General features: G+C 43.1%; 1 protein-coding gene across 3 annotated transcripts; it reads left to right on the forward strand.

Annotated features, from left to right (window-relative positions):
* Window positions 1-401: 401 nt before the first annotated feature.
* Window positions 402-27,446, forward strand: LOC124999793 (SLIT-ROBO Rho GTPase-activating protein 1-like). Of its 3 annotated transcripts, none has more exons than XM_047574843.1 (23): window positions 402-1,196; window positions 7,466-7,661; window positions 8,923-8,977; window positions 9,531-9,638; window positions 11,898-11,960; window positions 12,486-12,686; window positions 12,771-12,899; window positions 12,981-13,202; window positions 14,208-14,309; window positions 16,669-16,866; window positions 16,970-17,054; window positions 17,148-17,175; window positions 17,278-17,311; window positions 18,601-18,661; window positions 18,775-18,852; window positions 18,938-19,072; window positions 20,339-20,444; window positions 21,485-21,709; window positions 21,861-21,940; window positions 22,203-22,404; window positions 23,570-23,704; window positions 23,972-24,305; window positions 25,182-27,446. In XM_047574843.1, exons 1-23 carry the CDS (start codon window positions 1,130-1,132, stop codon window positions 25,632-25,634), a joined length of 3,297 nt encoding a protein of 1,098 aa, XP_047430799.1. In that variant the 5' UTR covers window positions 402-1,129; the 3' UTR covers window positions 25,635-27,446. The 3 variants fall into 3 exon arrangements, with proteins under 3 accessions (XP_047430799.1, XP_047430801.1, XP_047430802.1); XM_047574845.1 differs by having other exon boundaries at window positions 22,203-22,383; XM_047574846.1 differs by lacking the exons at window positions 402-1,196; window positions 7,466-7,661 and adding an exon at window positions 8,215-8,288.
* The last annotated feature ends 347 nt before the right edge of the window (window positions 27,447-27,793 follow it).

Genomic DNA, 27,793 nt, shown 5'->3' on the forward strand with positions numbered 1-27,793 from the left:
ATCAGTCTGTACAACCACGTGAACATTTTAATAATCATATGTCACAATACTTAATTTTCACGCTATTAATGTAGATTAAAAATGAATGATTGTGATTAATCGCATTTGTTAGTGCGGAAGTCAAAGTTAATAAGACACATAATTAAATCTGTTTGGCTCCAGAAGCACATGTTTGATTTTATTTAAGGTGAACACCTTCATAAAGACGGAATTTAATTGTGTTAAATTAATAATTGATTTAAACAATAATGATAATAATTTATGAGTTCACTTTTTTTTTTTAATCTGTGGGACTCACTGGTCGCCTCGGCTGTCAATCACGCCTCTGGCCCCTCCCCCCACCCCGCCCCCCCTCCTTCCCTCGTGGACACACCTATTTCCTCACCGGCGTTTTCACTTCACCGATATTTGAATAACCTGCACGCGGAGGCTGGACGGCGCCGTCTGCGAGGTGACGGTGGAGATGAAGATACCGTCACATCCCAGACCTCCTCCTCTTCCTCCTCCTCCTCCTCCTCCTCCTCTACCGCGTGTGTGCGTGCGTTTGCGTGTGCATGTGTGGTCCACGCGTGTGTCTACCTAGTGGGCGTGTGCCTGCTCCTCCTCCTCCTCCTCCACCACCTCCTCCTCCTTCTCCTCCTTCGTGCCTGCAGACCGGAGACCGGGTGCATGCGTGTGCACGCGCACCGGTGTGCTTTTTATATTTTGTCGTTGCACGCGGTGAAGCACGCTGAAGGTAAATTTTGTTTTATTTTTGTTTTATTTTTATTTTTCTGGATGCGGATCCACGCAGGAGCAGCAGCGGTCACGAGTGTGTAATTCCTCTCTGAGTGTGCGTGATTCCTCCTCCTCCTCCTCCTCCTCCTCCTCCTCCTCGGCGTGGAGGTGCGGGGCCACTCCTGGCTGTGTTGTTGCGGCATTGGATGGATCTAACCAGCGTGTACGCGGGTGAAGCCTCGGGCGGCGCACACGGAGGGAAATGAAATAAAACAACAATAAAAAAGAAATTAAATAACAGAAACCCCGGGGGAATCCATGCATTTTGATTGAATTTTTATTTTTGATATACATCCTCCACCTGTCTACCTGTGCCTCCTCCTCCTCCTCCACCTCCTCCTCCTCCTCCGACATGTCAAACTCCAACAAGAGCAAGAAGGACAAAGAGATTCTCGCCGAATACGAGAGTCAAGTCAAAGGTAGGACGTTCATTTATCTTCACCTTTCATTTCACTTCATTTTAAAACCACACACACACACACACACACCTGTCTTCCTTCCGGCGTGTGCACGCTCCCTCCTTCACTACTACATCTCTCTGTGCTCGTGCCCGCGCACTGGGGCGTGTGCACGGGCGTCTGTGTGCAGGGTGTGTTTGGAGCTGACACCTCTCACCGTGAGACGTCAGGATTTTCTGGGTTCATCCTGAGTGCTGCATGGCGCCCGGAGGAGGAAGAGGAGGAGGAGGAGGAGGAGGAGGAGGAGGAGGAGGATGCATGTCTTCATCTCCTCAGTGTGTGTGTGTGTGTGTGTGTGTGTGTGTCTGCGTGTGTGGTATTTGTATTCCTCTGAGACTGTGACTGCAGCACCTGATAGAACCAGGTGATGCTGACAAACTCCTGAAATAGTGACCATGGGGGGGCAACCCCTCTTCCTCCTCCTCCTCTTCCTCTTCCTCCCGGCGCCATGGTAACCATCATGACCTTTTCATTCATTCTCATTTCATGCAACCAAAAAATAAATAAATAAATAAATAAAATAACAGCGAGGTGTTGTCCTGACCTTTAACAGAGGATGGAAACATTTCATTCAGAAATTATTCTCCGTGTGACACACCTTTCTTTTTTTTACTATTATCATTATTTTTTATTATTTTTTCCTCCTGATTGCGTTTGATTGGAGACGGTTTGTGTGCATGTGGCCTCAGATTAGTGTGTGTTTGGTGTGGGTGGAGGGGGGGGGGGGGGGGGGGGGGGGGGGGATACCCTGCGTTGTAAAAGTGACCGCTGGATAAAACCACCACCACCTCCTCTTCCTCCTCTTCCTCCCCCCTCACCCCTCCACTCCCCCCACCTCCTGCTGAGAGCCAAACCTATAGATCTGCCGTTGTAACTATGTGCTTTCCAAGTCTGCCTCCCGTCCTCCCGGCTCCTGATTGGCCGACGCAGGAGCTGCTGTTTGTAATGTATACACAGGAGGTGGCCGCCGCCGCCGCCTCCTCCTCCTCCTCTCACCCAGGGACGGGTGGGGAGGAAGAGGAGGAAGGAGGGGGGGGTCCTTCCTCAGCTGAGGTGAGGTGAAGGTAGTGGGGAGTGGATTATCATCATGCACAGTGCTGACGATACAGGTTTTGAAAACTGAGCGTGCTCAGGATGCCTCCCGCCAGCAAAACCTCCCCAACGCCGTGTCACACCTCCTCCTCCTCCTCCTCCTCCTCCTCCTCCAACGAGAGGACGGGATTTTAATGAGAAAATGCAAATGATAGAAAAAGAATAAGGAGCTCTGCAGCAGGACTGGAGAGAGGAGACAGACGGACACGAGGCACGAGGAAAAAAAAAGAAAAGAAAAAGAAGAAGATGTCTGCAGCTTTTAGCTCGAATTAATTTAATTATTTTTCTGCGAGCAGCTGATCAGAGACGCACAGACAGAGACATGATGAGATAAGGATTCCTCAGTGGTGCTGAGGCTGCTGCTCCCCTTGACCTTGAACCTGGTCGTCACGGTAACGGCTTTCCCCCCTCAGCTTCCTGTGTCTCTGAAGCGTCTCACACAGGAAGTATTTAGTGGAAAAAAGAAAAGTTTTAGGATCAGAGTTTTCTTTTTTTTTCCTGCAGGTCAGGTTTCCACAGGTTCTGATCAGGCTTCAGGTCCATCCTGAGCTTTTTGTAGCTTTTTGTAGTTATTTATTTTTATTTATTATTTTTGCTCTTCATAGCCTCCCAGCTAATAGTAACTCCTCCTAGCCTCCCAGCTAATACTGGCTTCTCCTAGCCTCCCAGCTAATACTGGCTTCTCCTGTCCTCCCAGCTAATTGTGGCTTCTCCTAGCCTCCCAGCTACAAGTGAGTCTCCCTAGCCTCCCAGCTAATTGTGGCTCTTTCTAGCCTCCCAGCTTATAGTGACTCTTCCTAGCCTCCCAGCTAATAGTGACTCGTCCTAGCCTCCCAGCTAATAGTGGCTCTTTCTAGCCTCCCAGCTTATAGTGACTCTTCCTAGCCTCCCAGCTAATAGTGACTCTTCCTAGCCTCCCAGCTAATAGTGACTCTTCCTGGCCTCCCAGCTAATAGTGGCTCTTTCTAGCCTCCCAGCTTATAGTGACTCCTCCTAGCCTCGCAGCTAATAGTGGCTCTTCCTAGCCTCCCAGCCAATTGTGGCTCCTCCTAGCCTCCCAGCTAATAGTAACTCCTAGCCTCCCAGCTAATATTAATTCCACTGTAGTAGCACAACTTTTTAAAAACCTAGATTGAACATAAAGATGGACGTCAACAAACTGAATCTCATTTGACTTTAATCGATAGTTAAGGCCCTTATAATGTAATAAAAGGTTTTAGATTTTATCCTAAATAAAGTTACCCTAAGCTAACGAAATGTAACGGTTGAATCAATCCGTGTGTGAGGCCTGAACAGAATCATATCTCTGAATCAGTTCAGAGATATGATTCTTTCTGCCCGGTGCATTTTCCCTGCGTAACGTTTCCCTGTGTCAGTGTTTTTGCCACATTTTGCACCGTTGAGTGTAGCTCGTCTGATCAAAGACAGCAGCTTTCGGGGTTTCTTTTCTTTTTTTTTTTTTACGAGGAGCTTTCTAAGAAGGAGCGTTTCTCAGATCAAAAGGTAGAGGATGTCCTCCTTTCACCGTCAGCTGACTCTGATCCAAGCCGAGGAGGTTCATTGATATAATCTCGCCTCCTCCTCGTGGATCTGCTTGAATCCTTTCCCTGCTCTGCAACAGCAAACCTCATTCTCACGTTCTCTGTCTGTTTGCAGCTAACGGATACGAACAAGTTTAATTTGATTGAATATTGCATATATTTGCAAAAAAAACAGTGACAACAGCCAAATATATTTTTATGAATTGTTATAAATAAATTTCTGCAGCGTGTCTCACTTTTCAGATACTTCCTTTTCTACACTTTGGCATAGATTACATTACACCAGCTAAGCTAACGAGACCCAAAAGTGTGAAACAAATCTTTGCATTTAAGAAAAGCAGTCAGACCAACCAATCAGAACCATTTTTTGTTGTCCAGCAGAGCTTTGCAGGAACAGAATCAGTTCCCAACAGAGAGACTCTAGAAAAACTCACCATTTACCCTGTTGTGTGATACCAAATCATTACAGAATTAAACAGTAGCCCTATAAAAATGATAATCCAAGTGTAAAATCTAAAACTTTGTGAAGAAAATATTTGTAACAGCTGCAGCTTTCTTTGTTGGCATGTGCACAGATTGTTGTGTTAGCTCACCTTTCTGCCACATGTCCACGAGTGTCCAGAGTTGCACATCTGGATACTGAGCATTCGTGCACGCCGCCATCTTTGTTTAGTGTGAATGCACCAAAATACCAATTTTACCGTGAAAGATCTTGGTTTGTGAGCTCTGACACGTGGGCTAGGCAGCTATTTGAGACTGAGCTAAATGCTAACATGTGAGGGCTAATGGTTGCCATGTCCACCATCTTGGTTTAGGGTGTTAACTCGCTTTCTTGTTTCATTATTCAATCAGTTGTTGGTTGTTTGGTAGCGGTGTTCACACTAACCAAAGGAATCGGGTCAGATGTGTCCCAGAGACTGACACCAGATCAGAGTTCACACCTGGGTCGGATGTTAATGCATCAACAAACAATTTGAACTAAAGAGAAAACGTTGAATCAAAAGTAGAAACGAGCTGTTTGTCTTCATCCTGTGTGGATTTTCAGTGCAACAAATGATTTAATCTTCGTCTCTGGAGCGGCTCCGACGGGAAGAAGCAAAGTCTCACATCATTTTGTCGGCAGTGAGGGAAACAAGTTCCCTTCTTTGATGTGGTGTCAGAAACCTCTGTGGAAACAATGAATAAGAATTACCAGAGAAACAAAAGGAGTCTGCCAGGGTTACGTCACAAACTCACCGGCTTTGGGAATACTCAGTGTTTTGTTAATGTTGAAAGTGAAATACTCATTTCCATAAATCCACGTAGGAAACACATGTTCGGGACATTTTCCTTGAGAAGCACTTTAAGGTTTAGTCCTAATATATCAACTGTGCTAAGAATCTGTTAGCATCTAGGAGCCACTAGCACAGGTTCAGACTGTTATGTGATGAAAGTCAACACCGACTACTCTTTGATTAAAACCCAGTGGAAAGTAATGAAATCTAAATACTTGACCTGAATACATGAACTGAGAACAGACAGCTCATGTATTCCACACTGTGAGCTGCAGATATGTATAGCCTGTATAAAAACAGGCTGCACCTCAGCACCACGAGTAGCATTTAATATGGGTTTTGACAAGGTCTTCACGATACGATATTATTGCACTTACACAGAAAAAGTGATGGTGGAGTTGTGGACGTCGTTCACGATCGGCCCAATACATGACTTTTTATTTTAAATCGTGAAAAAATATTGCGATATATTGAGATATTGATATTTTTTCCCCAGATCCTGATATAATAGTACTCCACAGTGCGTTGGTAGGTAGATGGGATTGTGTAGCAGGTATTTCTCTGAAGCTAAAGCTCTAATAACTTTATCAAAGTTCTCTCTTTTACCACAGGACGTTTGGTGAAGTTGTCACTGATTGATGTCCAGAGGATTTGGACTGCTAGCATTAGCGTTAGCATGTATTTTGAGATGCATCGCAGTAGTTCTTTAGTTGTATTTCAGGACTGACATGTCGCAGTAACATGGGCTTCATCTTTAGTTGAAGTATTTGTACACGTGTTGAACCGACGACCTGGACTCCTCCCCCGTCTTCTAGGTGGCGGCCATGTTTTTATTGTCACGTGAGCAACCAACTGTCTAGTAGCCACCGAGGCTAACTAACGATTTCTGAAGATTGTCAGCGGATATTGTGAAAACAGGATCCTAACGTGAAGAGTATTTATGTTTCTGTTGCTGGTGATTCCCAGTATCAATAATAAATAACGAGTTTTCCCACTCGGCTAATTACACTTTAAACGGCGCCGTGTGAACGCTTCCGTTTAGACGAGATCTTATTAAACCGCTGATCCCTTCAGCCTCAAACCGTCCCGTCGGGCCAGCCAGCCAATCAGAGCCCAGCGCCCCCCCCCTTTATCTCTCCACTCCGCTCAGGGACACACAGCAGACGTTCATTTATGTGAAAGTGTTGCAGCCTGTTTGAAAGCCTGGACGTGGACACGGCAGCCATTTTAAATGAGCGAGAGGGAAAACGACGGCGGGATCAAAATAATCCACAGAAACACACACACGTGCAACGTTTATACATTTATAATGTGAAGCATTTACAGCAAAGTGTGTGTGTGTGTGTGCATGTGTGCATATGTGTGTGTATGTGTGTGCATGTGTGTGTTGATGCTGCAGATACGAGCTCTCGTCTTCACCTTCCTCATCACATGGTTCACACACAATGTGTGGTTGCCTAGACAACAGGTAGTGGAGTGGATAGGGTCCCTGGAGATTGTTGTGTGTCTGTCTGTCTCTGTGTATGTGTGTGTGTGTGTGTGTGTGTGTGTGTGTGTGTGTGTGAGAGAGAGAGAGAGGTGGAGTTACTGTGCGCTCGCCCTCCCTTCGTTTTCTTTCCCTCTTCCTCCTCCTGCTGCTGCAGATAGATCGAGCTCTGAAACAAGCGCGAGCATCGAAGCGTGCAGCCAAGCATTACCTCTGCAGGACCCAATCACACTGTGTGTGTGTCTGTGTGTGTGTTGTGTGCACATGTTTCTATTTGTGGTTGTGGGGCCTGATTTCTCATGGAATGCTAATGTTGTGGGGACATTTTGACATTTTGCTGCAACTTTCTGAGGGTTCAGACTTGGTTTTTAGGGAATGCATTGTATTGTGTGTGTCTGTGTGTGTGTGTGTGTGTGTGTGTGTATTGAGTGTGTTATATATGTGCATGTTAGTTTAAGCGGCCGCCGGATGTCGTCCAAGGTCACTCCTCAGAAAAATGAACATCATTAAGGTGAAGAGACAAAAACAAATAGAAGTGAATCGATAGTCTGTGATTTATTTCGACCCACCAGCTGAAATCAAATGTCAGGATTTACCCCGGTAACAATAAACGGTTCCTTTTATTAATTATTTGCACATTAGATAAAATAAGTGAGGTTTTTATTGGGGGATTTACGAGCGATGAGGTTGAGAAGGACCTTGTTTTACTGCAGCAGGTCTGTGCGATCGCCTCTGATCACGTCATCTCTGCAGTGTGTTTTAAATGGAAGCATGACTTTCGGTTAATTCATGTGTGTGTGTGTGTGTGTGTGTGTGTGTGTGTGTGTGTGTGTGCAGATGTGCGGACTCAGCTGGTGGAGCAGCAGCGTTGCCTGGAGCAGCAGACCGAGATGCGGGTCCAGCTGCTCCAGGACCTGCAGGACTTCTTCAGGAAAAAGGCCGAGATTGAAACAGAGTATTCCAGGAACCTGGAGAAGCTGGCGGAGAGGTTCATGGCCAAGACTCGCAGCACCAAGGACCACCAGCAATACAAGTAGGACCTGAAACCTGGAGCACAGAACCGGTTCCCTCTGAGGTCAAAACATGAAGTCAGCACGAGATAAATCACCAGATTATAGGGTCTGGATGGTCTGAACATGCAAACTAAACACAGAAAGGCCCCAGTCAATAAATTGAAATAAATTTTATTTAATTGATTTTTCTGCTTCTCTAATGTCCATCAGCTGCTGTGTTTCCTGTCCCCCTAGAAATGCACAAATCCTTAATATTGCAATAAAAAAAATGGTAATGGAAACACCTACATTTCAAAAATAAGAAAATAAGTCCTTTTATTGCGCAATACATTTTTTCTGACTTCACCAGTAAAATATATTTTTACATTTCTTTTCATTTGATATTTTATATTTCCACTTCTCTTTTAAAAAGCACCTTTTGCACCGTTAGGAGACGCTCTCTAATATAAAAGATGTACATTGACGTCACTTCCGCCCGAGGCCACGCCCCCACGAGTGCCAGAAACACGGTGAAATGTAGCAGCGAATACAGCGACACCGCTGGGAAAAATGTGGATTATCAGATCAAATTAACGACAACTGGACTCGACAATGATCCATACGAACTAGTGTGGATTTGGGAAAAAATGGATTAGCCTCAGTTTCAGGTAGTTTCAGTTGGTTTGAGTTCATTTCAGTAACGATAAATGTAACGTTAGCTAAATAAAATGCTAACGCTAGAGCTTTGCTGAGAAGTAGAGATATCTGTAAAAAATATATCTCTGACTGCTTTTCAAATCTGTTGGTTCAGTCAATCACACAACAGCTCTTCACATTAAAAAAAATATATATATACAGTATAGACGCTATTAAAACCGTATGATTCAAGCTAATGCTGCTAATCTCCGTGTTCAACCGTCACTTTTGGTCAGTGGCCGTTACCATGGAGACTTCAGCTAACTGCCGTCACGTGCATACACTCTATAACAGATATTATATTATATTATATTATATTATAAAACATTTTTATTCTCATGTTTTTCAGACGTATTGATATAAAAGTTCATGCAAAAGTGCAACGGAAACACTTAGTTTATGCATTTCCATAACGCAGGAGGTCATGTGACCAGTTCATTTTAAATCCATCTTCCTCAAAGTGACGAGAATTCAACAGAATTATGGGATGTTACAGCTCAGTCAACGCTTTTCAATGGAAACACCTACAAAGAGCAATTTCAGAAATGAAGCTTTTATTTTGAAAAAAATTGCAATGGAAACTGAGCTTCTGTTTGTTTCTTGCAGGAAAGACCAGAACCTCCTCTCTCCAGTCAACTGCTGGTACTTGCTGTTAAACCAGGTCGGTTCCAGCTTTTCTCTTTAAAAAAGACTTTAAAAAAAAAAATGCACTTTAGGCCAAACATTTGGAAGCAACTTCACGTTTCTGTTCACAAAACCCAGCATGAGTTCTATGTATTTTGGGATGTATTTACTGCATGATCAGACTTTTAGGTGAACGTTAATGTCACCAGAACATTACTGAATAAATGTCAGCAAAAGAAAAGAAGGGCTTAGTTTTAGGGTCGAGAAAAGAGTCACAACTTCACAGTTTGGATTTTTCACTTTAACTCTTGGTTTTTGAGAGTCTGCATACAAATGTCCCTCATATATGTTTATATGCTGTTGTTAAAGCAGAGTCTGGGAAAGAAAAGCATTATTATAGTAAAAATGTCTTTTGATAATAAAATAATAATGTTTATTTTGTTGCAAAGTAAACCAATGAAACTATGATCTTTTATGCACAAAGTTGATCTTGCTTCCAAAGTTCTGGCCTGTAGTGTATATAAATATATATATATATTATATGTATATATGTGTGTGAGAGTGACTCCATCCATGTCGCTGTCTTCCAGGTGAGGAGGGAGAGTAAAGACCACGCTACGATCAGCGACCTCTACCTGAACAACGTCATCACACGTCTCACACACATCAGCGAGGACTCGGCCCGACTCCTGAAGAGGGTGAGACGCTGGAAAATAGAAACATATTCCTTTAGTCTAAACTAAAAACCTTTAGTTTTCTGGATGATAAAGATACGGTAATAAGAACAAGGTTTTAAACAATCAAATGTGGGAAAAACAACATAAAAATGTAAAAAGAACTGGAGGTTACCTGAAGTGTCTGCTAATAACTTGATTTACATTTAAGAATTAAACATCAACACAATTTAAACATCTACTGTACTAATGTCTCTGAATTGTGGAAGTAAAACTGAGGTTTTGCCTTTTTGCAGATCGTCTCCACCTGATGCTCAAAAGTCAGTTTATAATTGAAAATAAATATTTGTGCTGATGAACTATTGTCAGATGTTCCCAGATCCAGCTGTTAATTCCCTGCAGGTTCATAACCGAGACAAATAAAACTAATTCATAAACGAAAAACAAGGCGAGCTGCGATTCGACTCCGATCTCTGCGTCTCATGCATTAAACAGCCGAGCAGTTTGTGGGAAGCAGCATTAATATTACATTACGCCAAATGACTGTGGAATCCCGGGATGGATGAGTCCCGTTCCCATGGCGCCCGCTGAGCGAGGATCAGTGGAGGCGGTCGCCATGGCCACGGGGCTGTCATCGTCGCCGTGGCCGCCGCGTCCAGGTCTGACTGTCGCTTTAAAGCAGCATGAATAAAAGAGGAGCCGGATTAATAATGAACACGGTTCGGCTGAAGTCGGACGCGGCACCGGGAGCGTGTTTAATTTGCTAAACTCTGAGGCGGACGCAGCGAAATCTCAGGGGAAAACTGACTTTACTTTTCATTAGAATCAACGCTTTGACTCAAAGAAGCAGCAGGAAAAAAAAAAAGAGAAGAGGATGAAGGTCTGTGCTTTACTTAAAAGCTGCTTCGATAATGAGACTTTTTATTATTATATAATATTAAATGATGCTGTTATTCCACCGCAGCAGGCGACTTAGTCTCCATGAAACGGAATATGTTGAATCTTTTACCATCAAACCATTGTTTAGTCTGTTTAGTTGTGTTGGTGCAACATTTTACCTCAAAAATCTCTTAATTTACTTAAATTAAATTTAAGAGTAACGGGATAATTGTTGTTGATTGGTTGGTTGGTTGAAGTTTTCTTTGAATATGACAATAATAATAATTAATAAAGAACTAAGACAAAACATTTAAACATAAGATATAGAATTAATAATTAATTAATTAATATAAACTGGCACCGTTTCTTCCACTTCTACTAATCTAAACATGTCTAGACACTAAACACGATTTACAGATAATTAGAATTAGTTTCATACGTTGTATTAAAAAAAACATAAATCGAATTTACATATTCAGATAATGTGATATATATTTGTTGGTTTAATATGTCTTTTTATCTACTTTTATCTAGCATAGGCATTGCTTAAGGATTTTTACACTATTTATCTTAAAAATCTGTCAATTTAACCTTTAATTATATAAAGTAAAGATGCTTTTAATTGCAGCTTGAAGCGATAGTTGATGGTTTAACATTTTGTACCAGGTTGCGACTTGTTAACACAAAAGCATGAAAATGACGCTTTGATGATGTTTTATTGTCCTGTTACAACTTTCATTCACTGTCACTGGTCACGTTTCACCTTAAATCTGCATATTTAACCATTAACCGTCGTTAAATAAAGGTAGTTTTTATGGTAGTTTGAAGCAATAGTTGGTTTATCTCTGAACTGAAATGATTTCAGCTCCTAGTGTAACTCAGCTCTTTACGTCTGTGAAGACTCTTACTCATCCAGGTCATGGAGGATCCTCACTCTCAGTGTTCAGACTCTGTAATTATCATCGTATGAGTAACACGTCATCTGGGTTTATTGTGGGCTTGTATTTCTACTAATACACAGAAAGAAATCGCTCTGAATCAAATGCATAACTTTTTAAATGGCTTCTTCAGCAGACGAGGATCCGTTATTAACCATCTGAATCCTCTGCATGAAATCTTGACATTGTTGTGCAGAGAAGTGTCATTTTTTGTCACTACTGGCTGTTTACAAGTGTTTTTTTATTTTAAAAGTCCGTTCATTTACACAGTAATGATGAAAATGACCATGCGTGTCTTTTCAGACCATGTTCACTGGAGCGAGGAATCAAATCTAAAGAACAAAGCTGAAGCAGAGGAAGATTTAATGACCGATAAATATCTTTTTAATGAGTTTTCTGTTTTGCACAATGAGACTCGCTGTGTGACGACCTCTTCTTCTTCTTCTTCTTCTCGTCTGTTTTTCAGAGTAAGGAGATCATCTTTCAGCTTCAGGAAGACCTCATGAAGCTCCTGAATGAGCTTTACACCGTAAGTGGAGCGAACGAGGAGGAAACTAAACGTTACTGGACATGAATTAAACGTCTGCATGTCAAGAATAAGTCTAGAAAACATCCTCGTGTCTGCAGACGATCTATAAAAACAGTGAATTCTTTCCTTGAAACTGTGTGAGAAATAAAGTGGGACAAGGAAAAGTTTTTTTAATTTTAACTTTGCTTTTATTCCACTTTTAGCTTTATTTTGTAAAATGACAATATAATTCAGAATTAATTCATATTTAATTTATATATGTATTTTTTTTTTTTTTTTGGACAGATACAAAAAGAATCTTAATCTTGGGTGATTTTTATTTATTATTTAATATTTAATTCATTTTTAACAAGCTATTAATATTATTTTTTAACCTAGTATTTATCCTACTTTTAACTAATTTAATTTAAAAAAATTAATTTACTTTACATGATTATTCATTGATAATATAATTTATACATAAATTATATCCCAGCTGTCGTATAATGTTGTTTTTTTACTTTATGGGCTGCTGCCGTTGCCTAGGTGATGAAGACGTACCACATGTACCACGTGGAGACGATCAGCGCGGAGACGAAGCTGCGGGAGGCGGAGCGTCAGGAGGGCCGCGTGAAGGGCGTGACGGGGACGGGCGGCGGGGGGGTGGAGCCTGTGTTCGGCCTGAGGATAGAGGAGCGCCACCAGAGACGCAACGCCGCCCGCAAGATGGAGAAGATGAGGGAGAAGGTAACGAGAGGCGGAGGAGATTAAAAAAATGAAAATGGACGCACACAAACTTTAAAACTTTTAAACCTTTTTCTTCTTCGTTAGAGGAAAGCAAAGTACTCGGAGAACAAACTGAAGACTCTGAAAGCCAGAAACGAGTATTTGCTGACGCTGGAGGCCACCAACGCCTCCGTGTTTAAATATTACATCCACGACCTGCCCGACATCATAGACGTGAGACCATCAGTGTATTTGTTTAAGCTAATAAAGAGTTATTTCCGACTGTACGTGACGTGTCCTCCGTCTTCGTCCCAGTGTTGTGACCTAGGGTACCACTCCAGTCTGAGCCGGGCTCTGAGGACCTACCTATCCGCCGAACTGAGCCTTGAAGCCTCCAGGAGGGCCGGCCTGGAGGTGCTGGAAGGAGCCGTGGAGGGTTTGGACCCGGCCCGCGACCGGCAGCGTCTGCTGGGCCTCTACCCCACTGCCTTCTGCCCCCCACAGCGCTTCAGCTTCCAGTCCCACATGGGCGACACAGTCAGTACACGTGTCATGTGTTAGATTCATCTGGTCATGTTTTAGGGTTCTGAATGGATCAGACTAGAGTCTGGGAAGATTCTCAGTCCACCAGGTCATAGCTAAACCTGATCCTTAAAGTTAAAACAAAAGCAACTCAACTGGCTGGGTTGTTTTTTTAATTTAACTTTAATTTAATCTCATTTTATTTATCTTTCTTGTGGTTTTTATGAGTGTTGTTTACTTTTATGTGCAACAAAACTACGGTGACAAAGTAATTTCACTTGCGGATCATTAAAGTCTGTTTAAGTCTAAGTCTAAGACCTGAGAAGGAACTACTTGGAAGAACTTCAGGAGGAACGTAGGAACTACTTGGAAGAACATTGCATTGAAAAATCTTCTTGGAAGAACTTCAGGAAGAACTGAAGGGGCTACTTGGGATAATTTGTAAGGACTTAAGAATCATCTTGGATGAGTTCTCAATCTACTACATGGAAGAACTTAATAAGCTACTTGGAAAAACTTATGGAAGAATTTAAGCAACAACTTAAGAGTCTACTTGGAAGAACATTAGAAAGAATTGAAAAATCTTCTTGGAAGAACTTCAGGAAGAACTTAATAAGCTACTTGGAAAAACTTATGGAAGAACTTAAGCAAGAACTGAAGAAGCTACTTGGAAGAACATTGCATTGAAAATCTTCTTGGAAGAACTTAAGCAAGAACTGAAGGGGCTACTTGAAATAATTTGGAAGAACGTAAGAAGCTACTCGAAAGAACATTGGGAAGAATTGAAAAATCTTCTTGGAAGAACTTCAGAAAGAACTGAAGAAGATTCTGAGACTGAACTGATGAGCTTCCTGGATGAGGAGCAAAACATCTTCTAGAAAACCCAACAAACCCAGTTGCTTTAGTTTAAGTTTTGTTTTTGGACTCAAACGTTGAGGTTCCACGAGGACACGTGTGAGCTGAGTTTGTTGTAGATGGTGATTCCCTGATTGTGTTGTTTCCCTTCCTGTTTCCTGCCAGGTGAACCAGATCGCCTCCCAGCCACAGGTCCAGGCCGAGCTCACGCTGCGTCTCACTCAGCTCCAGACTCGCCTGGCGTCCCTGAAGATCGAGAACGAAGAGGTCAGACACACGGACGCAGTAAAAGAAACTCCACTTTGTTTCAGACTCAGATGTCTCAAAAACTACTCGATTAATCTCAGTTTATCTCGTGTGAATTCATGAGGTTCATATTTTATGGACTAGTCAGGAAATTTAGACCAAACATTCACAATAAACCGTTATTTTCCTCTGAGGTTAAAATATGTTCATTTGACTGTAATTAGCTCTTATTAGCTTGCTAACATGCTGACCCTCATCATGTAACATACTGATGTTTAGCATTGTTGCTGTGGCGTGTTAGTTAGCATTAGTGCTATTAGCATTGAAACAAGAATCGACAAAGGACAGAAATGCAGTTTTTGTTTCATTTCGTTGCTGCATACTGATGTTTAGCATTTAGCATTCATGATTTATTACATCTGGATTTTTCAGAACTTAAAGGTGGCGTGTTAGCATTAGCATTAGCAAGTATATTTGGGTTTTGCAGCTTTGTTAGCATGTTAATCACATTCAAATGCTCTTTTTTTGTTTCACTTAATTGTTTTAATGTTTTCTCAGATGCAAGAACTTTTCTTAATCTTTCCTTCTCCCTGGTTAGCATGCTAGTTTTCCACTGAACTGTTCTTTGGGCTAAAATTCCTTTGCATGAGACCTAATCCAACCATCACTTGGATTCTACTACAATGAATATTTTTTTTCTGACAGTTCCAAATTTTGCACAAAGTTATGGTAATTTATCCCGTTTTAATGGGGGCGATAATGTGGCAGATGTTGCCTCTAAAAATAAAGTTGAGCCACGTGAAAGCGCTGTGGTCGGCCGGCGTCCTCCTCGCAGACTGTGCACCAGAGGGCAGCTGCTAACTCACCCTGAAGGGCATAAAAATGCTGAAGGAGTCCGGATTAATGAGCTGCATCTGCACGTCTCAGCAGCTCAGGCAACACACAAACACACCCCGATTATCATACGCAAATAAAAACACTCCTTCGCCCATTATCCCGGCTGTAAATATTAACTCGCTGAGGTACATAAGCAGAGCGGCTGTGCTTCAACACCTTCCCCAACATTTTTGGAGAAATTAAACGATTATAGATTCATAATTCAGGCACTCGTGATCCGTGAAGCGGCGCCGTGATTAATTTAGGTGTTCAGTCATGAGCCGACACAAGTCAGCAGAGCAACGGGAGGAGGAAATGATTCACATGCAGCTCCAAGCTTCATATTTATGGTCAAATAAAAGCTTTAATCAGCTCTTTTAACATTAGGAACACTAGTAATAACACACCCGCACTAAATCTTTGCATCATGACTGAATGTTCAGAGCATCAGAACGGTGGTGATTTAATGTGGGTGGAGTTTGTGTTGCTGTTAAACTTCATTGAATTAAAAGTGTTTCTTAGATACATTTCTGCATAAAAATGACTCAAAACAGACATGAAAAAATAACTATTTTCCATAAAACTCATGTTATGTGGCTGGGACAGTTTTTTCAATCAGTCTTAGGTAAAGATATAAAATAATGACTTGATCACATTATTATTTTTATGTAGCATCAGATTTAAAATTTGCTACCCATAGCGGAGAAAAAATGTCCCATTGACTTTCATTATAACTATATTTTTAATCTCTCAGTCATGATACAATAAAATCATTGATTCTGCAATATTAGCTTTCATTCATGAGTATAATGGTCAAATTTTGGAGGATGGAGTTTGTGTTCAACTAGATTGAATTAAAAGTGTTTCTTTTGTTTATTTCTGTATAAAAATGATTCAAAACAACCAGATTTTCAGTCCTGCGAGCAGACGACAGACAAACACCTGAAACAGAAATGTTATACTATTGCATTTGTTTATACAAGAAAATGAGCCAATCTTACATATCAGTGAGTTATAAAGGTCAGTAAACACATGTTTCCAGTCTGTGCTGTGAGCTCAGAAATGTTTCTGGTAACAGCTGATCAGTGTCTTCAGCAGCTCGGAGGAATTTGAACCCATTCAGTTCTGAGATGTTGGTGGATTTAGTCTCATGAACCGATGCTTCAGGTCCTTCCACAACATTTCTAAGTTCAGGACTTTGACTTGGCTGTTCCTAAACATTCGTCTTGTTTTTCTTTAACCATTTTTTGCACCTCACAGATATGTATTATTGGCTGTTTTATGTAAAATAATTGAGTTTATGCATCTGATTGGATTCTCTTTGTCTGCTTTCAGAATCTGCTCATGTTTTGAGACATTTTTATGCAGATATGTAGAAAATACTTATAATCGACGCTGTGCTATGATATTCTAGGAATGTGCAGGATTTCGATGTATCAGGTGTTATATCCCCGCGTCTTCCACATAAATGATCTGTATTTCCACCGTGTTTTGTCGCCGGTAGGTGAAGAAGACCTGGGGTGCGACTCTGACCACCCTGCAGGACATGACGGTGCTGGACGACTACGACGTCTCCCAGAGCTTCACCCACAGCCCGTCGTCCGAGTCGGTCAAGTCCAGCGTTTCGGACGGCTACTTGAACAAACCGAGCCTGGCTAAGAGACGGGCCAACCAGCACGAGACGGAGCTCTTCTACTTCAATGTGAGCTTTTTTGGTTTCTGCCTTTTTGCAGTGTTCAAGCCTCTGTCTCTTATTTCTATTCTATTTGGTCTCTGATTGCACATAATTATTTCTCAATCCTTAGAAATTCCGCGAGTATCTGGAGGGAAGTAATCTCATTTCCAAGCTGCAGGCCAAACACGATATACTGAAGAAAGCCTTAGCGGAGGGTAAGACTCATCCATTTATATTCTGTAATATAGATGTTAATGCGCGTTCTTCCTGTCTTTTCAAACTTCCCGTCTTCTACTTTTGTCTTGCAGGATATAAAGCCGAACTGCTGACTACCAGGTGAGGTGTCATCTCTTCACATTCGCTCTTCACCTTAATAATAAGTGTTGCTTCGGGTTGGGCTGCGTGAAACTGAGACACTCGTCTTTCTTCTCGTTGCAGTCGTGGGCGGAAGAACTCCCACAGCAAGCACCAGGTAGGGTTTCACTGTTTCACTCCAGGCTTCAGGGTGTTTCCTGTCTGTGTGTTTGTGGTGGAAGCTGGTGGTTTATTTCCCCAATCAGCTTCTCTAAATCCTACTTCTTCTACTTCTAAGAGTGAGATGAAAACATTTGGACATGTTGAGATAAAAAGAATTACTGGCAACGGAAGGACGACTGTGACTTTAAGAGCTACTAATTTGACCAGGCAGCTCGGAAGAACTACTATTAGCTGGGAGGCTAGGAAGTTAGGAAGAGCTACTGCTAGCTGTTAGGCTAAGAAGTTATGAAGAGCAACTATTAGCTGGTAAACTAGTAAGTTAGGAAGAGCTACTGTTAACTGGAAGGCTAGAAAGTTAGGAGGAACTGCTATTAGCTGGGACACTAGCAAGTTAGGAAGAGCTACTGCTAGTTGGTAGGCTAAGAAGTTAGGAAGAGCAACTATTAGCTGGTAAACTAGTAAGTTAGGAAGAGCTACTGCTAGCTGGTAGGCCAAGAAGTTAGGAAGATCAACTATTAGCTGGAAGGCCAGCAAGCTAGGAAGAACTACTGTTAGCTGGGACACTAGCAAGTTAGGAAGAGCTACTGCTAGCTGGTAGGCCAAGAAGTTAGGAAGATCAACTATTAGCTGGGAGGCCAGCAAGCTAGGAAGAACTACTGTTAGCTGGGACACTAGCAAGTTAGGAAGAGCTATTGCTAGCTGGGAGGCTAGGAAGTTAGGAATAACGACTATATACTGGGAGACTAGCAAGCTAGGAAGAGCTACTGCTAGCTGGTAGGCTAAGAAGTTAGGAAGAGCAACTATTAGCTGGCACACTAGTAAGTTAGGAAGAGCTACTGTTAGCTGGGAGGCTAGCAAGTTGGGAAGAGTTACTATTATCTTAAATGCTTTAAAATTAATAACAGCTACTGTTAGCTTAGAGGCTAGGAAGCTAAGAAGAGCTACTATTCGCTAGGAGACTAACAAGATAGAAAGAGCTACTATTTGCTGAAATGCTGTGAATCCTTTAAGGATTTATTATTTTCCTGAGGCCTCTACTTTGATTGAAGACACTAAATGATTCCAGGCTTGTTTTGAAGTCAGTCATGCTACAAAAAACCTGATCCTCCGCCTGAAGAAGCCTGCAGACACAAGTATCAGTATCCTGGATGTTTATCCTTTATGTATTTGTCACAAGGTTTGTCCCCTGTAGGTATCAACATTGTTAAAATGATCTTATTCATTTCCGTCTGACTGTATCACCAACTTACCAGAGAAGAAATCAGAGTTTATCTGTGTTTGCAGGATTCAACCAAAGCCATACCTTTGCTTGTGGAGAGCTGCATCCGCTACATCAACCTACACGGTGAGTTCAAATTATTGGAAAATAGATTCTAGTTGTAGCTTCAGCAGCTTCTCCGCTGATCTGTCCATCACTGCTGCTTCACCAGTGACTAAACCTGCACTTGCTCCCACCAGGTCTTCAGCATCAAGGAATATTCCGGGTGTCGGGATCTCAGGTCGAGGTCAACGACATCAAGAACTCCTTCGAAAGAGGTGAGAGATCCACCCGAGGTCACGTGATGGATGAAGCTGGTAAACCGAAGGCTGAAGGTTGTCTCTCTTGTGTCTCTGGTTGCAGGCAACGACCCGCTGATTGACGAAGAGAGCAACCACGACATCAACTCTGTGGCTGGCGTGTTGAAGCTCTACTTCAGGGGTTTGGAGAACCCGCTGTTCCCCAAGGATCGATTTAATGACCTGCTGTCCTGCGTCCGTGAGTAACGGCGTCTCATTACCAATTATAACCATTTATTAGTGACACGTCTGTGGTTTGCAGATTTGTCACGTGTTTAAAACCACCGACAGGAGAAGAAAATAACATTTAACTGCTGTAAAAACTCAACTGATTAATATTTTTTCTGATTTTTCTTTGTGCATAAATCTCTTAAACCACTTAAGCACTTAACAAACCTACCAAAAAATTTCAATAATTTTGAGGATTTCAACCCTTTAAATACCAGTTTGAGTAGTTGAAGTCGCTTTTACGAAAAAATAAACATGAGAAGTTTTTTATTTTCCTTAAATCTAATGTTGGTCAGTCTGAGGTATGATGGACATTATCTAAAAGAGCTACTATCAACTGGGAGGCTAGCATGTTAGGTAGAGCTACCATTAGCTGGGAGGCTAGCATGTTAGGTAGAGCTACCATTAGCTGGGAGGCTAGCATGTTAGGTAGAGCTACCATTAGCTGGGAGGCTAGCATGTTAGGTAGAGCTACTATTAGCTGGGAGGCTAGCATGTTAGGTAGAGCTACCATTAGCTGGGAGACTAGCATGTTAGGTAGAGCTACTATTAGCTGAGAGGATAGCATATTAGGTAGAGCTACTATTAGCTGGGAGACTAGCATGTTAGGTAGCACTACCATTAGCTGGGAGACTAGCATGTTAGGTAGAGCTACCATTAGCTGGGAGGCTAGCATGTTAGGTAGAGCTACTATTAGCTGGAGGCTAGCATGTTAGGTAGAGCTACTATTAGCTGGGAGGCTAGCATGTTTGTGTTGCTGCACTAGATTCCAAACTGATCAAGTATCTGTGTGATGATCCATAGAGGCCCCGCCCTCAAAGACCCTCCCACATTCTCTGAACAGCAGGGAGACCTGCACAGTATTAAGAAGTTGGTCATAATGTGGTTTATTTGGGTTTTTAAATTCTCTAACACGGTTTCCTCCTAAAATAAACGCAGACTGTCTGTGGCCGTATCGCTGTGTGTGACCTGGAACGTTTTTTCCTGTCGCCTCCTTCCATCTGCCGCCGCGAAGCCCAGACGCCGAAATCTCCCGTCTCTCTCTCTTCAGCCCACACACATTCACACACACTCACTCTTCACTCTCTTCTCGTTTCTTTGTCTTTGTCTCTCGTTAGCGTCTCTTTGTCTTCCCCTGAAACTCATCATCTGCTCCGCGGCGCCGACACGGAGCCGAGTCTGAGGCGGCGACTTCATCATCACGTGTGTTTGTGTTTCCCCCTTTTTTCGCTCGCAGGGATAGAAAACCTGTACGAGCGAGCGCAGTGCGTCCGTAAGATCCTGCTGGGCGTCCCGAGGGCGACGCTGGTGGTGATGCGCTACCTGTTCGCCTTCCTCAACCAGTGAGTGTCCACTCACACAAAACCAGGCCCTCACCGCTAATGATAATCGCCCATTTTCTTTAGATTTCCCCAGAGCTCTTGTGTGTTTTTTTTTTTGTGGATCCGTGTGAGAGGCCTCTCTGGCGGTGAAAGTGCACACTTAGAGAGATAAAGCAGAGCTCATTTTGTTTCCGCAGCCTCTCAAATAAATATAGAACGAGGGATGGAGAGGGAGGTGTGAGCAGGAAGTGTGATGTGCAGGTGTGATGTACCCGGAGTGTTTATTTAGCTATGAATTCAGCCTCGGTTTTATTAAAGCGGGAGCTTCACGGTGGAGCAGAGGGAAAATATCTTTTACTTCCATCTCAGTTTCATTAAAGCTGCAACAATAGAGGCAGAACGTGCAAAAATCAAACATTTTAAGCAATGATTTCATCTCCAAACACAGATTAGACCAGTGACCCCTAGTGGTCTGTGGTGTAAATGCAAGATAAAATATTGTTTAAAAAAGAGCATATGACGTTTATAGAAAGAGGAAGAGCTACTATTAGCTGGAGGCTAGCATGTTAGGTAGAGCTACTATTAGCTGGGAGGCTAGCATGTTAGGTAGAGCTACTATTAGCTGGAGGCTAGCATGTTAGGTAGAGCTACTATTAGCTGGGAGGCTAGCATGTTAGGTAGAGCTACTATTAGCTGGGAGGCTAGCATGTTAGGTAGAGCTACTATTAGCTGGGAGGCTAGCATGTTAGGTAGAGCTACTATTAGCTGGGAGGCTAGCATGTTAGGTAGAGCTACTATTAGCTGGGAGGCTAGCATGTTAGGTAGAGCTACTATTAGCTGGGAGGCTAGCATGTTAGGTAGAGCTACTATTAGCTGGAGGCTAGCATGTAAAAAGGTTAAAACTAGGCAGAAAATAGTTTTTAAGTTTCATAGAACTGGGGTTACATCAGTAACTATTGGCTCAAACTTTACAGTGACTCTTCTTTTATTCATTTTCTAGTCAGCGACGGGTTATGTTTAAATAATAGATTCTTCTTCTTCTTCTTCTTCTTCTTCTTCAGCCTGTCCCAGTACAGCGACGAGAACATGATGGACGCCGGGAACCTGGCCATCGTGTTCGGCCCCACCCTCCTGCCGACGCCCGACACCCTGGACCAGGTGGCCTGCCAGGCCCACGTCAACGAGGTGGTGAAGACGGTCATCCTGCACCACGACAACATCTTCCCCGACACCAAGGAGCTGCCCGGCCCGGTTTACGAGAAGTGCATGACCGGAGACCAGTACTGGTAACGAACAAAACACACGTTTCAGGAGATAAATCTTTACGTACCGCCGCCTCCTTTTGTTCACGTTCTGAATGGACAGTTGTCTGAACCTCTCCTCCTCCTACTCCTCCTCCTCCTCCTCCTCCTCCTCCTCCTCTCATTCATGCTGCAGCGAGAGTCCGTTCAGCGAACCCGGAGCTCTGGAGGAGACGGAGCCGGACGCCGGCACCGAGACCCAGACCAGCGACGAGGGTACGAACGACCTCTGACCTTCACACATCGACACATCGCCCACACTCCCTCCTGTCCTTCCCCTCCCTCCCTGATAGATAGATAGATAGATGGATGGATGGATGGATGGAGAGGTTGCCACGGCAACAGCAGCCATGGAGACACCACCGGCTGTCCCTCCCTCCCTCCCTCATCTCTCCATCTGAATGAATAGAAAAGGCTTATTGATGATCTTTTCTGTGCTGACTGATATGTCCCCCCTCCTCCCCCTCCCCCCCGACAGAGGGTGAGGCCGTGGAGGCGGTGGCGAGGTTCGACTACGTGGGCCGGTCGGGCCGCGAGCTCTCCTTCAAGAAGGGGGCGTCGCTGCAGCTGTTCCAGCGCGCGTCACATGACTGGTGGGAGGGGCGTCTGAACGGGAGCCGCGGCCTCGTGCCTCATCAGTACATTGTGGTGAAGGACAGGCGAGTGCACAGCCCCAGATGGTTTGTACACAGCACGAGACTGAAACAGTCTGAAAATACCCTGAACTTTATTCATCCTATAATCGTCCAGGTCATTGTTTTGACTCACTGTTCCAAAAAAAATTTGCAAAAAACAAATATTCAAATATGACTTGGGCGATTATGCTGTTATGCAACGAAATGTCACTTCACTTTCGTAAACTATTGTTATAATTTAATTTGCAAAATTATTTAAAATATTTATTTGATTTTTCTTGTATTTTTCCTATTTTGTTGATTTTTTTTATAAGTTAATATTTAATTTATTTCTGCTAATAATATATGAATATTATTTTTAACCATAATGAATTTGTATTTATTACATTAAATATTTTATTGTTAACAACATATATATTATTATTGCGTCATATTGTTTTAACTTCATTTTTATTCCACTGTATTTTATAAAATGACAATATAATTGTATTTAATGTCATTAGATAAATTCAAAAAAATCTTAATAACACAGATGCTTTTTAATGATTTTTAATGAATATTTAATTATTTTTTTTATATTATTTGTTTACCTAGTATTTATCTTCCTTTTAACTGTTTATTTAAAATTACACTATATACATAAATTATATTATAATATATACATACATAATTTTATATAAAATAATATATGCATATTTTAGTATTTTTATTAAAATATTTTTGTAATTATTTGATTTATTTCACCACCATCACCTTAAATATTTAACTCTTTGTTTTATAAAGTAAACTAATGTTAACACATCCACAGTCTACGTAATAGATTTGTTAATGTCAAATATATTCATGATACGTGTTGTTTTGCTGTTAAATATTCATTACTTTTATTTTCCTATTTATTTTTGATATTAAGAAGCAGCTCGTTAACGTGATCGTCTCGTTAACGTGATCAGCTCGTTAACGTGTTTGGCTCGTTAACGTGATCAGCTCGTTAACGTGATCAGCTCGTTAACGTGTTTGGCTCGTTAACGTGATCAGCTCGTTAACGTGATCGTCTCGTCAGGTTCAGCAGTGACTGTTTCTCTCCAGCTTCTAAACCTGGTTGATGAACAGACTCACTGGGCTCATGTCTCTCACTCGTCTCCATTGATCCGTTAATTGACGATCGGTTCTGCCTCGTCCTGATCGAGCCTCCGCGGTTGTGTCTCTCCAGGGCCGACGCCGTGTCCGACACGCTCAGCCAGAAAGCGGCCGACAGCGACGGAGGAAGCAGCAGCACCGACGATAAGAGGTCCAGGAGCGAGCTGAGCTCCCCCACCGACATCCGGCCTCCGGAGACCTACAACAGGTCCGTCACGTCACACAGGGACTCATCCTCCAGCTCTCACCTCTAAAAATACTGAGAAACTCATCACGCTGCCTCCACAGCTGGTTCTCATGTGACTGTCAGCGTCTCAGTCTGAGAGGATGTGGTGGGATATAATATTCATGACAGTTATAATAAGGAGACGTTCATGGTTCATTCATCTCCAGTAAATATCTGCTGTGTAAAGACATGATTCTGGTTCTAGTGATGTTGATTTGACCCGATGTTGTTTCTCCTTGTTGCCGACAGCCACCGGAGGAAGAGGACGGACGGTTTGTTCCGCCGGCCGCTCTGCCGCTCCAACGACAACCACGGCAACGGCGGCGTGATGGAGCGGAGCTCCCCGCCGGTGACGGGTCACTTCAGTCCCCGGGAGCTGCTGCTGGGGCGGGGCCAGGGTTTGACCCCGCCCCTCGACAGCCCGGAGCGCCGGCGCCGCTCCGCCGCCGTGACCATGACGGTGAGCCGGCACGACTCCCTGCGGAGGCCCGAGGACACGCCCATACGGCGCTCCAGCAGCGGCCAGCACGGCTTCGGGGACTCGCACCGGTCCAGAGTCCTGGACCCCGACGCGCTGGCTCAGGTGTGAAATACAGTTAATACACAGGCTCATGTTTCCTTCAGGACGAGGTGGAAACCAAACACAGGGAGAAGACGAATGCATAGAATTGAAAAGATGCATAGAAAGATTCTAAATTGTGCCGTAGGAGTGAAATTTAGAACGTAAAATCCGTGTTTACCAAACGTGCAGACACTGGTTCTACCACACTAACAAGTAATCTGTGATAATTAATCCCACCTGTTCTTAATTACCACACGCTTACGCTACTTCATGGTTCAGGTCATTTCAGAAAGGCCTCAAATTGACCATATACGGGAGCAACAATCCCTTTAAAGCCTGTTTCATAGTCAACACAGTGGATACAAGACACAAGGGCCTTCAGTGAAATGCGATACGCTGTTCACACACCAGGGGGCAGCACCACAGATGTTCATTGAGATGTTATTATCGCTACAAACACTCGCAAAAATATCTAATATTTTATTGTGAGTCATCTTCATTTATTTAAAGCCGTATTTAGATTATTTATAAATAAGTGAGAAAGAAGTAAAGTGCAAATTTTCAGACACTAAACTTCAGCTTTTAAATATATTTCTGTTATGTCTGAAACAAATTAAATTAAATTGTTCAAATTCACTTTTTTTTAGACTCTTCTGATCCGTAGTCACTTTCTATTCACACATTCTGTGTCAAACTTGTATGAGAGTACGGATGTGAAGCTCACGTAGTTTCTCGCCTTCTTCTGTTGTAAAACAAACTGGTTAACAACTTCATTACATGCGTTAGCGCCTCCTATGGTGATGGACTGTATTACATGCGTTGCTGTGTCATGTATTGATAAATCTGGCTGCACGTTTTCCAGTGATGCATCAAACGAGTGGTTGTCTTTTCCCTCAGGACATCGAGGAGACGGTGACCGTGGCCCTGGGGGAGCTGAGGCAGCTGGAGCGCCAGGGCTGCCGTCCGGCGCCCGACGTGGTGCTGGACACTCTGGAGCAGGTGAAGAACGGCCCCGTCACCACCTGCTCCTCCGAGTCCCCGAGCCCCCACAGCACCCCCAGCACCCCGGGCACCCCGGGGACCCCCGGGACCCCCGGGACGCCGGGCACCCCGGGCACCCCGAGCCCGCTCAGCCCCCTGAGCCCCATCAGCCCGCTCCCGGGACCCCCGCCCGGACCCCCCCGGCCCGCCAACCCGTCCCCGGACGCCCTGGGCTCCTTCAAGCCCGTGGCGGCCGCCCGCATCGGGGCCCCGCTGCGCCCCCCCGCCCTGAGGCCCAAGCCCATGGTCCCGCCCAAGAGCAGCACCCCCCCTCTGCCCCCGCCGCTGGACAAATCCTGCACCATGTGAGCCAAACCAGGCCGAACCAGGCCGAATCAGGCCTACCCGGGCCAAAACTGGGCCAGACGAGGAGATCAGGGTACCGCTTAGTGTTCATAATCAAACATGAGGGTAGGAACGAGACAAAAAGGCTTTTAATGTAGTAATAAAATCTAATATATGACCTATGATATGATATGCCATGATATTTATGTGTCGTCAGGTTGGTGTGTGCTCTCTTGGTGTGTAGGAGTTTCATTTCTCCGTGTGTCGAAGCATTTATCAGAGGTTTAGCTCAGAGGTTTGGAGAGAGGAGAACGCGAAGGAGCCTGAGACGTAGGACACATAGTTTCAGTGACGTCGGTGAATGTCGGCTGTGCTGCCACGACGACCACGAGGTTTAGGACCACGACGCCGAGGACGACGACGACGACGACGACGTCCCTCTTTCTATTTTTTTATTTTCCACTCGGTTCAGCTGCTACGCTCACTTACACCTCAAAACCACGAAACGCCTCGTGAGGTCGTCGGTGACACAGAACTTATTTAACCAACTATTTAATGAATGTTTCCAGTATTTAAAAAAACAAAAAAAACTAAACAAAAGGAAAAAGAGACGACTGTTCAGCCATTTATTGAATGTCCAGCGAGCTGCTGCGGCGCCCGCTCCACTTTTTAACAGCCTTCTTCTTCTTCTTCTTCTTCTTCTTCTTCTTCTGTGGTGTGTGTTTGTTTTTTACGTTTTTATTTTCCCCTGCACCCTCGAAACTGAAGCTATAAACTGGTTGAAAGGAGGGTGGTGTTTGGTTCGTGTGCGTTTTGGTCGTTGGATTTTTCCGCTCAGAAAAAACTATTTAATTTTATTTGACTTTTAATTTAAAATTCAAAAATTTAAATTTAAATTTGGGATGTTTTTCTTTATTAGGGTTGAGAAGGGATAAACAAAACTTTAAAACTGGTCTATTTCCATTTTCTGTTTTAAAAAAGAAAAATTAATCAGAAGAAAAACAAAAAAAAAAGCGCACGTTTTTTTTTTATATATATTTTGCAAACGAAAGTTGCCGTTTTCAAAATAAGGGCACGTGTGAGGACGGGACCGTGTTTCCGCCGAAATATATGACTTTATCTGTGGTTTCCTTAGCTAAAGCTAAAGCTAAAATGTCTTTGTAACATTACTCTGACGTTGACTTTGACTTGGCAAAACAAAAACTTGGCGAAGTCTCTACGCTCACATCAGGCTAATGTTAGCTAGCGGCTAACTGTTCCCTGATTTTATGTAGTTATTTTAATTTTTTACCTGAAATATGCGCCTTAATTTTTCTGCAGTCATGTCTTCTTCCCTCTTTTATTATTTAGAGAAACACTTTACTGATCCAAGTCCACGTCCATCAACCTCTGTCACACGGCGCCGTCCTCACACGTGCTCTTACTTTGAAAGCGACAACTTCCGGTAATGAAAAAATCCGGCGATTATTATTATTTTTTTTTTTTTTTTCTGTCTTGTAACGCTTTTGTTTTTTGTTTTTAGGAACTTGGAAAATTAGAGAAAATTACCTTGAATTTTAATTTTTGAATTTTGAAATGAAAATCAAATAATGAATTTTTTTTTTGGTCCTTTTCTGAACGGAACATGCAAAGACTAAAAACATGCACGGACCAGGCCGAGGGCTGTGGGGGGGATGGTAGTAGTAGTGGGGGCTTTTGGGTGGTTGTACGATTTAGTTTCTTGTTGGTTTGAGACGAGTGAGTGCGTTGCCTGCCCTTGTTCTGCTCCCTTCCTTAAGTGCAGAACCACTAGAGTAGAAATAGATAATTCATGCCTTTAGTGCCACGACACGCAAAGTTATGAGGAGGAGGAGGAGGAGGGGAGGAAGAACAGTGCAAGTGCAAAAAAAAAAAAAAAAACGCATGCCACTTTGTGTGTGAGTGATGGTTTTACCTGCTCGTTCCACTGAAGTCACTGGTTAACCTTAAAATTCACAATAAGCTAAACAGGGTGGGGCCCTGAACGGCCCCCAAGCAGAAAACCTAAAAATAAAAAGAGAAAGAAGAAGCAACACTTGAACAGCACACTGAATGTGGCCTCTCTCCGTGAGTGTGAGACGATGGGTTATGGATGTGTGTGTATGTGAAAGTGCCTTTTATTTTTTAAATCTTTTTTTTTTTTTTTTTTAATTTATTTTTTATTT

This window comes from Mugil cephalus, chromosome 22, assembly GCF_022458985.1.
Source record: "Mugil cephalus isolate CIBA_MC_2020 chromosome 22, CIBA_Mcephalus_1.1, whole genome shotgun sequence".
NCBI lineage: Eukaryota > Metazoa > Chordata > Actinopteri > Mugiliformes > Mugilidae > Mugil > Mugil cephalus.